This window comes from Chroicocephalus ridibundus, chromosome 22 (genome assembly GCF_963924245.1).
Source record: "Chroicocephalus ridibundus chromosome 22, bChrRid1.1, whole genome shotgun sequence".
NCBI lineage: Eukaryota > Metazoa > Chordata > Aves > Charadriiformes > Laridae > Chroicocephalus > Chroicocephalus ridibundus.
This window is the reverse complement of record NC_086305.1, coordinates 7,462,988-7,477,976: the sequence shown is the minus strand read 5'-3', so window position 1 is coordinate 7,477,976 and position 14,989 is coordinate 7,462,988. Positions and strand designations below refer to the sequence as shown.

Here is a 14,989-nt window from a genome sequence, read left to right as displayed (position 1 = left end):
GACTCCTCACGCACCACCATCCAGCTGGCTCCCTGCACTGCCCCAGCACTTCCCACCCTCTCTCCCATCTCCCTTTCACCAGTGATGAGGCTTTCCCGGACCATCCCTCCTCTCTGGGCTGGGGCTTCTGGCCCCATTTAATGGGATTTGCCCTCAAAGGGCTTGATCGCTCACTGTCATCCCCAAACAGCCTCATTTACTGAAGGAGACTCCCTCCCCTACCAACTCATGGTAGGGGAAGCGTCCCAGGCACTGCGAACACCCCTTGCCTGCTCGAGCCCCGCAGGGCCAGCTTCCAGTCACAGACAAATGGCTCTTACCATGTGCCTCAGTTTCCCCACTGGTAAATGCGGGTGTGACAATTGCCTGGGCAAAGAAGGGAGGGCTTCATGGTGGGGAGCAGCACACAGCAAGTTCCCTCCTCCGTGTGGCCTCAGGTGAGCTATTTCTGCCTCGGGTCCCTCCACCACAGCCTGGCTGGCGTCTGCTGCTTTCCAGAAAGCTGAGGCTGCGCTGGGGACGGCGGTCCACAGCACAAGGAATGATGGAATCACTTATGTTGGAAAAGACCCTCAGGATCACCAAGTCCAACCGTAAATCTAACTCTGCCAAACCCACCACTGACCCGTGTCCCTCAGCACCACATCTGCCCGGCTTTTCAATCCCTCCAGGGATGGCGACTCCACCACTGCCCTGGGCAGCCTGGTCCAATGCTTGACAACCCTTTTGGAGGAAGATATTTTTCCTCATATCCATCCTAAACCTCCCCTGGGGCAACTTGAGGCCGTTTCCTCTTGTCCTATTGCCTGTTCCCTGGGAGAAGAGACCAAAAACCAGAGAGCGAGGCCTCCCCTCAGCCTCCTTTTCTCCAGGCTGAACAGCCCCAGCTCCCTCAGCCTCGGGGAGCTGGATGAGAGGGTCCCCAGGGGTTGGGTGCTGGATTTTGGGGTCCCCGAGAGTCAGGGCCTGCACGCTCCTTCCCCTCGCTCTGCGGCCACTTTGGGGAGGAGCGGGTCCACCTGAACGTGCGAGATATTCTCGACGGCACCTCCTACAAACCCGTCATATGCCAGTAGTGGCGCCGGGAGGACGACAGGCAACTGACCTCCAGCCCCAGGACCACCCCAGCTCCCTTCCTGAGGGAGAGGCCCTTGCCGGGCTCCTCCCGCGGGCACACCGCTGCCCTCGTCCCTGCAGCCGCCGGGCAGAAGCCAGGCGGACCCCGGCACCCCGGGAGAAGCGCAGCAGCAGCTCAGACCCGCCTCAGGGCGGCCGCCATTTTCCTCGCGCTCCCACCCTCTCCCTTGGCCCCGCCCCCGGCCCCGCCCCGCGCTCGGCTCAGGCGCGCCGCGGGCAGCCCTGTGCGGGCAGCGGCCTCGCGGGGGCCTCGCCGCCGGGCCTGGCGGTTCCAAGATGGCGGCGGGGCCGGCGGTGTGAGGTGGGAGTGTGTCGCCGGCTGCCCGCCCGCGCCTCCTCTTCTCCCTCCCGCCGTCTCCCTCCGCGCCCCGGCCCCGCTCCCCGCCCCGCAGCCGGCGGGATGCTGAGATCCACCGGCTACTTCCGCGGCATCGACTGCCCCTTCCTCAACGCCGGGGGGCCGGGCGGGGGCCCGCCCTGCCGCCGGCCCTACTGCCACTTCCGGCACCCCCCGGTGGCGGCGGCGGCGGCGGCGGCGGCGGCGGCGCGGTGCGGAGTCTCCGGCGGCCACGGCGCAGGTACGGCCCCGGTCGGCCCGGCCCGGCGGGTCGCGGTACCTCCTTCCCCCGTCTCTCTCCCTCCCCGGGCTGTGGCTGTTCCCGGCCCTGCCGCCCCCCGCCCCAGCTCTGCCGCCCCCAGCCGCCGCGTGTCCTCCCCCTTGCAAGGACAGGCCTGTGTCCTTCCTCCTCTCACGCCTGCCCACCCTTCAGGGCCTGAGTCTGCCTCCGACTCCTGTAAATCCCACCTGCTCCCAGGGCTCAGGTACTGCCCCTCATCCCCCGCCATTGTTCCCCCTCCGGTGTTGCCCCCCCCGCTCCAGCCCTTCTCCAGTGGGATGTCCCCACGGGGGTCTGTCAGCATCATCCAGGCCAAGCAGGTTGGTCCCCCTTGCCTCTGAGCTGTCGCGTCTGCTTGTGGTCAGCCCTGCACAAGCTCTGGGCCCTTGGTTGTCACCTCTGTTGCCTCCGAAGAAGGGTCTGAAGGGCCGTTTGTGCCCCACTGGCTGAGAGATGGGTGTCTCCTCCTCATCGTCGTCTGTCGGATCCCACAGTTGCCATCTGACACAGGGGTGGTGGGGAGCAGCTTTCCAACATGTCTGATCGCCTGAAGACAGCCTGTCTCTCGTCACCGGGATCAAGCCTGCAGAAGGGCCGCTCTGTTCTGATCCCTTCCTTTGTCCCTCCAGGCACCCTGGCTCACTGGCGGTGAGGTGTCAGGGCAGCCTTTCAGACCTGTGCGAGGAGTTGCTGTGCTGTCACAACCCTTCAGGAAGTGCTTGGGTTTGGGGAGCTGGAGGTGATGTGTTCCCTAGTCCAGTCCTGGGGGCAGGTCCTGCTGCTGGGGTGTCGCCAGGGGGGTTGAGATAAGCCGAGCCCCCTCCCAGTGAGGAATTTGTCAAGGCATGGAGCGCTGCCAGGTTTCTCAAATGAAGCTTGGCTATAAAAAAAGATGTTGAGCTATTGTTCTCTGTTCTTCCAGCAACTCTTGTCATTTTACTTACGTAAACGCGATGAACCTGTTGTAATGCTTACATTATTTGCTGATCTGCTTATTTTATTTTGAGAGAAAAACCTTCATTCTTCTCCCTAGTAGAATGCTGCTTGTTTTCTTGTTGTTAAAGCTTTATTTCAGTTAGGTACACTTGATAGTGTGTATGGTCTCTAACAACCTGAAGCAAAAGTTGTCAAAATAAAGCACAACTTGTGTTTTTTCTGTGCTTGCTTAACCATGGGTTATTCACAAGTTTGGAAGATGATTAATTTTTCATGTCTCCTGGTTAGCAAGTCAACTTAGCCCAACTGTGGTTTAGTTTAAAGTAAAGGAATGTTACTCAGGGCTGGCACGGGCAGAGAGATCCCATATTAGAAAGACAAAAGCTTTGCCTCTTTCCATGTTGGATTGAATTTGAAAAGCTCCCTAGAACCCTTTAGGATGGTCCGCTAGATGCTTGATATTATAGTTATCTTTCAGTCTACAATTCCTGTTTGTCTTTAAATATCTGTAGAGTGTCAGTTTTGGGACTAGATTTCCTCATTTTGGTCGGCCACCTGAAACAGCTGTGGCTGTACTAAATAAATGCTGGTGCTGGTTTCGATTTTCGAAATGGGGAAGTGAATGTTGGTCTTTAGTAAAACCTCCTGGTTTTACTGGTGCACCTGGAAAGTCTGTGCAGCTTCTAATACTGGCTGAAAAGCGTTAATGTAAGAGCTGAGTGTGAATGACAAAAAAGAAATTATTCCAGTACTAATCTTGTTAGGCCTGGTTTGGTTGTATTAGTGACCCAGGAGAAAAAAATAGTGTTTTGGGGAGTGAGAGCGGTTTGCTTACTGTATTATGGCTCTTAGAGAAGCTCTGTCTTTTGTAAAACAAAAGGTGTAAGCACGTGTGTAGTTTTCCTTGGTGTGAAGTGTCTGCCGCTTGCAAAAGAAGCAGGATCCTGAGGCTTAACTTCCAGCCCGCTGCCTCCCACTCCCGCCAGCCGGCTCAGCGCCTGCTCCTGCCCTCTTTCCCAAACCTTTGGCATCTCATGTGTGGCACGGCTGTCATAACCAAGGATCTGTAAATTCTGCCTCAGCTTAGTGTTGGACTTCAGCCATTTTTTCTACGTTGATTTCGTTTCAGGAATGGAAAATGAATGATGAGCCTGCTGTAAAACGCTGCCTTTTGGAAGGGACTTCAGCGAGGTTGCATGAGGTGCCTGATCGCTATAGGAGCGGAAGACGCTTTTGCAGTTATTTTTTAAGCAGTGCTATCTATGGCTTAGCTTCATCCGAAGGGTTCAGGTTGAAGTGCTCCTGTCTTTTCCTCTGTCTGTCTGAAGCTTGCCTAGCCTGGAAGGATGTATTTAAGGTTTACGCTAGAGGGTGTAGTAGTTTAGCAAGCGACCAGGCAACCATCTTGAAAACAGGTCCAACATGAGTTGCTCCCTGTCAGTGAAACTGCCTGTCTTGTTCTTAAGTAGCCTTCTAACAGTGCGCTGGGGCATATTTGATCTATTTAATCATGTCTCTCAATAAATAAGCTTTAAAAGCATAATATTTTTTTGCCAAAGCAGTTGGGTACCTACACTAAGAGCAACAAGATCTGTGTTTTCTGGGATAGTGCCTAGAAAAAAGGATAACATCTAAAGAATCAGCCTGCTAAACATATTGATTCAATGCCGATGTTGACTTTGATGTTTCTGTATCACTGTGGGACTGGCAGTAACCCCAAAACTCTTAGCAGATCTTCTGTAGCCTTGAAAGTAGGTAAAAACTGAGGCGTGGAGCTGGCCTTACCAGGCCGTGGTGGGAGGAAGCTGTGGACATGTGCCCGATGGAGCAGCGGGGAGGTGAAAAGAGGAATTAGTGGGACGTAGCACTGTTCCTCTTTTCTTTGCCCCCCTCACTGTCCCAGCCTTCCCGAGGGTGTAGCATTCAAATGTTTGTAGTAGATGACCCTTATTTTTCATACAGTGCTCTCATGGTCCCAACCACTGGGAGACAGTGGTGAAGAGGCCTCCATGCCTGTTAGGGGGTCAGCAGCAGCAGGGGGGCTGAGTTTTCCCCGTCCGCTGCTATTTGCGTGTTGCAGTTCCCTTTGCTTCCCCTCTGACAGCAGCTCAGTAAACAGAAACTTGTGGGGTGAGGAGGGAACTGGGGTGATGCCTCTGGTCCATAGGGCGCGTTTGATCTGGGTTCTGAAATGTGTGATACTTCGGAATCGATTTCCCCCATGGTGTCTCTTACCGCAGGTATCTGTCTGCGTGGTAAAAGAGTGTGACTACCTGGAGGCTTGTGGAAATTCAGTACTGGCTGAAAGCTGAGGAAGGTGCTGGGGTGGAGGCATGCACCGATGTGGGATTTTCACGGTGCTGTTGGTGGGCTGAGAAATGGGACATGAGCCTGTGCAGGACTGGGAATCTGGAGATTGCAAATTCTAATCCTGACTTGACTGAAGTGCTTTTTCCATCTACAAAATGGCTAAAACCCACCTGCTTCAGATGAAAAGGTTATTGAATGCGCGTGAAGTGCTTTGAAAGCGTGCTGTGTAAGTAGGGGAGAACTGCCTTCAGTCCTAAAAGCATCTCTTCAAGAGCTGTAGAGGAGAAAAATAGGTCTCTCTTTAAAGTCTAGGTCCTTAGTATGCTGAAAGACATAAAAGAAGCGTAATACATCTCTTCATAAATGTCTTAAGGAAACCAGCTCTTTGGTTTGCTGGGTTTGATAGTAGCTGTCAGGAGATGCTTAAGAGGTGGATGTTTTTTGAACCCAGAGCAGAAAGCTGCATCCAGGTCTGGAGGTCTGAGTTCCTCTTTGTCTGCTCTGATCCTTGTGTTAGCGTGAGATGGGAAGAGCAAGGCTTTCAGCACCCCGCCTTCAAATACTTTATTCTGGAGCAGTGCATGCTGACAGTTGCTCGGCAGTTCTCTGGTCTGGCCCAAAGCTTGTGGAGCGGTTTTCCTGCTGTGTGGATTTTCTGTTTGGATGGGCAAGGCTTTGCAGGTTAGATCTTGTCGTGGTTTTGGCCGGCTTGGCCAATCAGAGCGACAGATGCCCCCCACCCCCGTCCTCAGAGAGGAGAGGAAGAGATAAGGAGATTTATGAGTTTAGAAGAAGAACTAAGCTACTTTAATGAAAATAATAATAAATAAGAAAATAGTAAATAATAATAGAATAATAAAAATTAAAGAAAAAAAGTATACAATATATACAAAACTGTATCCAGCTCCCAGGATGGCGATCGCGTCACCAGCAGACACAGGGAAAGTCCCAGACTGGAGTCAGCGAAGGATGGGAGCTGAATTCCGGAACTAAAGTCAGGAATGCTGGGATCGGGATCAAAGGCAGACGGACAGACAGGGTCCTCCTCAGACGTCGGCCATTGAAGAAGGAACGAGCCAGAGCCCCCTTGCCCCTTTGATCCCTCAGCTTTTACACCGAGCGTGGTGCAGATGGGATGGAATACCCTGATGGTCGGTTTGGGGTCCCCTGTCCTGTCTGCTCCTCCCTGCAGGTGGGACCCCTCTGCGCTTCTCCGCTTCCGACCCTCTAACGGGGCAAACGGCGAAGTTTGCTGCCCTTGGTTGGTACAGCAATAAGTGTAAGCAAGAGCCTCTGTGCGCACCGTTCCTTGGTACAATCAGGTCTTACCCCTCTGAGAGTGAACAGTTTCTGAACAAGATGCTGTTAATTTCAGACTTTAGTCAGTTAGAAGAGGCCCAGCTAAAAAGTAAAAGTACAAATGAGAAAATTGGTTCTGTTTTACCTCAAAGCAGGACAGATCTAGATAGCATCTTCGAAAGGTGACTTGGATGGGTTTGTGTGGTACCGTCCAGCGATGGAGGATTTTCATCTCTCTCTGATTTATGGTACCCAGCCCACAAGTAAGCCGCTCTAACACTGTTTGGCTCCTGTTTGCGGAGGTCAGGTGTGGAGAAATCCTCAGGCTTATTATCTCCCCAGCTTTAACTCTATTGATCCTGTCACTGCTGCAGGAAGGCATTTCACCTCGCCCTTCTTCCAAGTCTTCAGCTGAAAAGCGACCACATGGGATGGCTGTGACTTGCATATGAAACGCTGTGCAAAATGATACTTGGTAAAACCTAAAGTGTCTCTTCAAATGTTAAAACCTAGCTTTAATCATCCTCAGCCCATGCGTGACCGTAGGATCTCGCTCGGCTTGAGGCCATTCTCCACCGCTGAGGTTCCTCAGGCGGCATGCTGCTGCGCATCAAACCCCTCCGTGTTTGGTGGGAGCAGCCTCTGCCCTGCCTGGGCTTGCATTTGTACTACTTACATCGCAGTGCAGTTCGCGCCATGTGTAGAAAGGATGAAAAAAAGCCTTTAACAGATGTTTTTCCTTCCTGTAGTTGATGTTGTGCAAGATCAGCTTCTTGTAGGAAAGAGCTTTTAATATCGTATTTGCTACAGGGAGATTGAATTGAGCAGAAATGGAAACTTATGAACTGCCTTTGGTATTTCTACACCGAGAGAAGAAATCGGGTGGTTTGGTGTTGGGTGCTCTAGTCCGTGAACTGTGTGTGGGGGGGCATTGCTAAAACTACTTTTTTTTTTTTTTTCTCCACATTTGTGTTTAGGACAGTAATTACCAAAATGCCACCGGTGGATTTTTTTTTTTTTTTTTTTAAACTGAGTTTTGAAATGAAGAATAGAAAACCCACTTGACAGTAAGGTCAGGATGTGTCTTCTCGTGTAAATCAAAGTCACAGCTTTCCAGCTGTTAGGGAGTTCGTGTCATTTAACTAAACTGTCAGTTACAGCAGTTTTCCTGTGGGTGGGCAGGTGCAGCTGCTTTATGTGTCGGGATTTCAGTGTGGGCTGGCGGGGCACTGCTGATTTTTGGTCTTTCTGCAAGCAGGAGTGTGGCTGTGGGGAGGCTCGGCCCTGGGCTTGCAGGCAGCTCTTCCTCGCTCCAGTTAGACGTGTGAAAATCAGGAGGTGGGAGCAAATCTCTCTCGAGCCGGAAGGATTTTGAAGGCTAAAGGTGCAGCGACCTGCCTCGGTGTCGAAGGCACTAGAGTTGTGCCAGTGTTTGAGAGCTCCCTGGGCTTTTCTCCACCCACCACGGGAACCCTTTGCTCTTCCAGGATTTCTCTCTCCCGTTGGGAATATCTTGCCTTACTCTGATATTTTATTTTTTTCTCCTCTAGTTGAATGCCGCAGTGCTGCGTTAGTGCTGGAGAAGTGGAAAGCACAATTCGCTAGTCCTGGGATTCCCAAACCGCTCTCCCCGGGCTGGGCAAGGTGGTTCAGAGGCGCCGGGATGGCGTTGTCAGCTCATGTAATCCCGGCGAGGCGGCAGCGCTGGGCGGTGGGCAGGCAGCGACAGGCAGCGCCGGGTTGTCTCCCTGCCCTGCCGGCACCGAGCGTGGGCTGCGGGGCTGGAAAAGGGGAGTTGCCTTGGGCTCCTGGGACGGGGAGACCTCTTCGTGTGACCCTGCGGATCACCCACCGTTTGGGAAACCACTGTGCTCGCCAGTTTGGTCGCTCAAATCAAGTAAAAAGCGATGTGTACAGTTGGGGAAAGTACAATGTCAAAAAAATCCCCCAAGGTGATGGCAGTAGCGCTAGGAAAGAAGAAACCAGGCAAAAAGCCCCCGCAGACACTCGAGTAAAACGCAGTCTGACTTGGGAGTAAATGAGAGTGAAGGCGGGACTTTGGGTTGGTAAGTCCTGCCCTAATTATCTCTGCAGCCCAGAAAGTGCTGTGTCAGCACATGGTCAGTGGTGGCGTGCCATAAGCTTTGCCGGAGTGTCTTAGCAGTACCAAGCAGATATTAAAAGCCTCAAGTACAGCATGAACAAATATCTGCAATATTTATTAACCGCGGGGAGCTCAGGTAATTCTTTGAAGTTTTTGACTTGCTGTGGAGCGAACTTGTGTTTTTGTGTGGGTTGCAGTACGTGAAGAAGCAGAGGCGAGAGCATTGCCTTCTCCAGAGAGGCTTTCACGTGTTAGCCGTTCGTTTAATGCGAGCCTTTGGTCCTCAGGGTTGCATCTGCCTCTGAAATATATGGACTATGCAAAAAACTCGGCTCTGCTTTGGAGGGTTTAATTGCGCACGGATTTTTAATTTCTCTGTGAGATCTAGCCTTTTTCTTAAAGAGAAGATCCGGGCTGAGAACTGGGGAGTATGTTGGGTTTGCTGGTTAGAAGAGTCTGCGGAACTGCAGGTGTCTGAGTCGTAAAGGAGCTGCAAAGTATTAATTCCAGCTTTTGAGTTAACTAAAGCCAGACAGGTTTTAAAACCAGTTTAAGTTTTGGTTTCAGTCCTTCATAAGCCACAGCTGAAGTTTTTAAATGTAATTTAGCTTGAAAGGTGCTTTTCTTTAGTTTTTAACTTTGTTTTTCAAAGTCTGCAGTTTCTGCCTGTATTTGAAATACTGTTGGTTTTTGGTTTTTTTCTTATATGGGAATTCTTCACCTGAAATGGTTAAACAAATAAGACAGGTGTTGAGAAGATAGCTTATCTTGAGCAAGCCGGAGAAAGGCTGGAAAATTAAGGGACTGGTGGGTGAGGAGCAGTGTTACTGCCTGTCACCGTGCTGGTCAAACTAAGTTTTCAAGGCGGAGTTGAATAGAGAGAAAAGAAGACACTAGAATACTTGAAATAGTTTCTTTTTTTTTTTTTTCTTCTGCTTTTTTGAAATGAAGATGTGCTCTACTAATGAAGTTTTGGAGCAGATGCTTAGTTTTACCTAGCACTTATACAGGAGATGTGGAAATGTTTTCTGGTCTGTCTTTTTCTTGGAAACAGAAAAAACAAATGTCTGTTAATTTTTTATTATTTTTTTTTCCCAAACAGAATTTCAACTTTTCTTGTATATTGAGGAATAACTTTAAAGTAAAATGAGAGAGGGAATGGAAAGATCTCCAAAGAATCCAAACATTGAATACCCAGATTAATGTATCATCGATTTTAAAACGGTGAGACGCCTTCTAGCCTGCGCGATGACAGGCTGTGGGGTTGGGGTAGCAGCCTGGGGAGCAATTGTGACATTTGGGGTGCCAGCCTTTGCTTTCTGCCCCTCTCCTGGCAAATACACCAGTTATCTTTCCCACCTTCCCTCCCTGGTTATGGGAGAAATGTGCCAATGGTGCGATTTCCCTATAGGAAAACGTCAGTCGCAGATCTTCATGCGTCTCTGATGCTCGTTGCCTGCCGCTGGTGTTCTCGCACCAGCGCGGATGGGACTGTAAATCACTGTGGCAATAGAGGAATGTAAATGATGGCTTTTGCATGGGCCAGACCATCTAGTTTTGGCTTTTGCATCCTCGGATTTAACTAGTGTTGTCGTGTGAAGCAGTGGCGGTCCCAGCTGCGCTCCAGGACGGGCTGGGAGGCCATCAAGAGGGGGTAGCTGCCGTATTTAGCGGGCTTGAGAACCTTTTAGCTGCCTCTTCTGCTGTGCCAGGGGTAAAAAGTTGTTTTTTCTTGAATTAAACAAGGTGCGTACTGTTTCCCTGGACGTTGCTTTCTGAGCTGCTTTGAGGGTTGTGCCCTAATGTTCTCTGGTCAGAGGGAGTTTCCTACCTGAGTGAGTCAATCCCTGATGTCGCTGCCTGCCGGGGGGTGGCTTGGCCCACGGTGGAGCTGCTCCCTTGCAGGATTGAACCCACTCAGGCAGGTCCCTGTCTCCTCTCTGGCCACAGCGTGACAGCAGTGTCGGGCAGCTTGAGCTGAGAAAATGGCTTATGGCTTGTACGAGGATGATGTCCTGGATGCTCTTGTCCCTCAGTGTGATCCACCCCTCCCTGTGCTGGTTGTGACATGCTCCGGGGAACCCCCTGTTCAAGTTCAAGCCCACCGAGATGGTCCTTCGGTGGCACCGAGCGCTTACGTGGGCTGCCAACATCTGGTGAAACCGTAGCCTGACCTTGAGCAGGCTTTGTCACAGCAGGTTTAAAAATACTGCAGTGTGATGGACGACTGTTCAAACTTTTTTCAGACTTGCTAATATAAGACTTTCTTTTCTCATATTTGCTTCCTTTTTTCCACTAAAGAAATGACCGTGTTGGTTCATGATGTACTCGACGTTGTGGCATCAGATACCTCTCGTGCAGTGATAAATGCAAGGAGCGGGGTACGCTGGGAGAGGCCAGTGTGGGCTAGACTGGCTGTAATACCTCAAACCTTGCTGCTCTGGTGTTCTTAGACCAGCACAAGTTTATCTATGCCTTTAATACTTAATAATTAAAGTTATGATTTAAAAAGAGAAAGAGCAAAAATAATCATTAGGACTAGGGTTAAACTTGAAGAAACATTTCTCTTACCTCCTCTTACCTGCCCTCCTAACCCATTTACTCGGGATAATTATTTGAAATGTACTATTTTAAATCTCAGTGTTAATTATGTCCAAGTGGTTGGATATTATTGTTAATTGTTACAAATTTGCTTTGGGTACTTGCAAATGAGGTCTGTGCCAAAAACTGCCATTTCTTTTGCGCTGTTTAATTCTGCAGAGCAGCAAAACTCAGGCTGCTGGTAAAGCCTTTTGGAAACATTTTGTTCTTGAGAACCGACGTCTCTTCTGTGAAGCATTAAATGAAAAGCTTAAAATAATTTTCCAATGGTGATAATTCTTCTGTAATCGCAAAGGTTGTCCATTTACTAAGTACTGGCACTGTAAACACGGGCAAGCTGTTAAGCTAACAAAGGCGTTCTGCTGACGTTAAAATAAAAATGCCCCCCCCCCCCCTTTTTTTTTTTCCTTCCTACGAAGAGGTCTCCCAGCAGCTTTCACCTTCCCCATCTCCCGATGAATGTGCCTTTTGTTGACAGCTCCAGGTGACCCAGGAAAATGGGTGACTTCAGCAGTGGCAGATCTTGAAAACGTTGGCCGTCTTTTGGCTTGCGCTGGTCCCTTGCAGCTTGCCCAGCAAACCCTTCCCTTCTGAGATCCTAATTACCGTCAATTTGAAAGTTTCTAATTTTTGCCTCCCTCTTGCTTAGCAGCAGCTGCTGCTGCTTAGCAGCTTTGTGTTACATCTGGAAGGAAGGTAGTTGTCATCTGTGTCCCACCTGTATCCCAGACTTTGACTCCTTCCAAAACCTGCAGGTTGACAGCGACTGGTACCCGTCATACATTCGGGCTTTTCTGTATTTAAAGCATCTGAAGTATGTGTTTTGGTAGGGTGCTTGGGGGGAAAAAAGACATCTTTTTCTGCAGAATGATTCACCGTAAAATAAGTTTTGTCATCAAACAGGTGACCTTGTACGCCCATTATTCCTTTAATGTCAGCCTTTGTTTACTGCCTTTGCCTGTCGCACAAACTAGAAGGACCAGTGCATGGCAAGTAGTCGCGGGCTTGTAGAAGCTCTGTAATAAAACAGCTCCACCTCAGAACTGAGGCCTCATTTCCCAGAACCAACATGACTGTAACTAGGAAAAAACCCAATCAACCTTGGGGTTTTTTGGAAGAATCTTCTTTTACGCTTCTACGTACTCTGTGCCAAAATGGCTGATGTAAGTGCAGCTCATCTTGGTGTATTGTAAAGTAGTTCTAGGTTAAATAAATTGTTCCCTGAGGTCCTACGTAAATTATTAATAACTTGTTTTGTATAGTGTTGATGTTACACTGTGTTTTTGTGTCTCAGAAGGATTATTGCATATGTCTGAGGTACATTAATTTATTAAAATAGTTTGCATTTTAAAGAGTGTCCTGACAGCAGTTTAGTTCACAATCCTGTAAGGAGTTGTCATCTCAAGTCTCATTATCTCATGATTCCCAAAGGACAGTGTAGCCTCTCAATTTTACATCCATCCAAAAAGAGTTATTTCACTGCATGGTGCTTCTCGCTCGTTTTCCTGCAGCAGAAATACCGCAGGCGTCTTGTATATCAGAACAGCAAAACCAGCGTAGTTCACCTTGTAGTAATCTTCCTTTACACCAGGGATACTCCTGTTAGTGTTTGAAATGCAGAGGAATAAATGGAAAAGCTGAAGACAACTCCTTTGAATCCTGCGTCCAGGTTGTAAGAAGGGGGGTGTGGGTGCAGCTGGATGCCTGCCTGGGAGGGGGCTCAGCTGTCCCACAGACCCTTTCCTCTCCTTGCTACCTGGGAGTACAATTAGACACCTGAAAAAGTGGCCTGATTTCAGGTAGCGTATTTAATTTCTCTGACTTTAAAAACTTGTGTGTATATATGTGCGTATATATATAGGGGGGAAATAGCGGAAGATTGGTGAGGAGGATTGTAAATACGCTCAAGTGACTCGCACCTGGGGTGTTGGAAAACACATATATCACACTAACTGTTGTTTAGTCTTATGTGCTTGACAAGTAGAACATCTGTGTTTAGATAACGCAGGCCTGTGATGGACTTGGAGGCACCTTATCGAACGTGCCTGAGATTCCTGCCCTGCTGTTGGAGAGATCGAAGCACGGTGGAAAACTATGCCTGCTTGAATCCCTCAAATACTGGCGACAACAACAGGTTGGGTCTCTCTCTCACTGACAAGGAAAAACTCTGTAGCAAGGACTGTCTTGCTCCATGGTGCCTGTGTTCCCCCTTGTGTGCCTCTGCCCGGGTGCTGCTTCGGGGATCCCCCGGTTCGTAAAGTATCGAGATTAAATTTACCCCTTGCATTTCATCTGTGGTTTTGTGGTTGTTCCCGTGTCCTGCCTGCGTCAGCTCACACAATGTGTGTGTGTATGTATGTGCGTGTGTAGAGAGAGAGATATATATATATATATAAAAAAATCCCCTTCTGCTGGCGTTTCCACTACAGTATCGGCAAATGCATCGTGGCCAAAGGTGACGCTCCTGATGAGTATCGCGGAGCCCACTTACACAAGTGTCTTTCATGGCAAAGGTAGCCTTTGATCAGCGTCGCTTGGGTAATCCATCAGGCCTCTACACACCTACAAAAGAGCTCTTTCATGACGATATCTCAAAGCCTCCTGGCATTCTTAGAGATCATAATGTATTTTTATATCTGATCATTCCATTGAAAGAAAATGTGCAAATTAGCTTTATACTGTAGATGAACAGCAGAGAGTCAGACACCAGGTCAGTGCTTAGGTTGTCTTCTACTTTCCCTGTATCCTGATATATTTAAAATCGTTTGTTTTTCTGCATGGACAAAATGTCTTTCGTGTAGTTTGGGTTGGGTTTTTTTGGTGTGGTAGTGTTTGTTGGTTTGGGTTTTTTTTATTATTTTGGCGAGTCTTTAGATCCAGACTCTGTGTTCTCACCTCTGTTTGTTTATAGGCCACCTAATACTTATCTCTGCCCAGGCTACCAGGCTGTCAGCTCTCCCCCTGACGATGCTTGGGCTAAATTTTAAGTCTCCATCTTGAGTTGGAGGGTAATAGCTGACCCTTCCAGACATCACTGCACCGGCCTTCTCTACCACTGTGGTGGTGGGAAATGAGGTGGTGGGTATGGAGGGCTCTGTTCTTTATCAGTTTTTAGGCTAATATTTATACCTCGTTATTTTGTTAATCTGTTTACACGTAGTAGCCTTGCTGCTGCTGCTGCTTGCAGGTTTGTTCCTGTTTTTCCCTTGTTCCCTGCATTTCTTTGTGGTTTCTTTTTGTAGCTGGGCTGGGGATATCGGTCTGTTCCGTGTACACCGTCTGCTGAGATGTTCTGCTTTGCCACCTTCTGCCTCTTCTCTCCCGCAGGGTGTGAGCTGTGCTGGGTGTCGTGATGGGGAAGAGCAGACACTAGTTTTGGAAACCCTCTTTGTGGCTTGGTTATAAAACACTGCAATAGGTGGAGGGTGAGCTTGGTATAGGAATATATCCCCGTGTTCTTTTTTCCCCACATTTCTGATCCTGAGCTCAGCTCTGACTGTCCTTTGGAAGATAGTGACATCATGCTGCGATTGCCCGGAGTCCCTCCTCAATCAGGAGCTAATTGGTTTGGAAAAAAACTGCGCAAGCCCAAGGGGGTAAAAAGTGTTTTATGAAACCACTGCCTTTATTTTAACCCAGTCTCTGTTAACTCTGCTTGCTCGGAGGTTCGTTCTGCCAACTGCTAGATGGGTTCTTTTCTGATTACCAGAGAGCGCTGTGCATTCATGGAGCCTCTCTCAAAAACAAAACAACAAAACAAAACAACAAAAAAAACCACCACGACCCCCAAAACCCCCCAAGAAAAAACTCAATTTTGTGAGAATGGTGGAAACGACTCCTGTAAACGCAGTTCATTTCTGGCTGTTATAAGAAATTCTTTCACCCCTGTTAGACCTGAGAGTTGGGTTTGGGTTCCCCCCCCCCCCCGTCTTTTATCTCTCTGCTTACTGTTTTGTTCTTCTGTGTATTCATGTTGGAAAGCCAG

The 14,989-nt window shown here is 49.2% G+C and overlaps 1 protein-coding gene across 2 annotated transcripts in view; it reads left to right on the top strand.

The window, feature by feature from the left end:
* Positions 1-1,385: 1,385 nt before the first annotated feature.
* Positions 1,386-14,989, top strand: part of REXO1 (RNA exonuclease 1 homolog) — a 43,197-nt gene continuing 29,593 nt past the window's right edge. For both annotated transcript variants that reach the window (XR_010073914.1, XM_063357849.1), the window contains exon 1: positions 1,386-1,715. Coding sequence is in view for 1 of the 2 variants with exons in the window: in XM_063357849.1 (XP_063213919.1) it covers positions 1,538-1,715 (178 nt within the window). In the remaining variant the exon portion in view is untranslated. The remainder of the gene's footprint in view (positions 1,716-14,989) is intronic.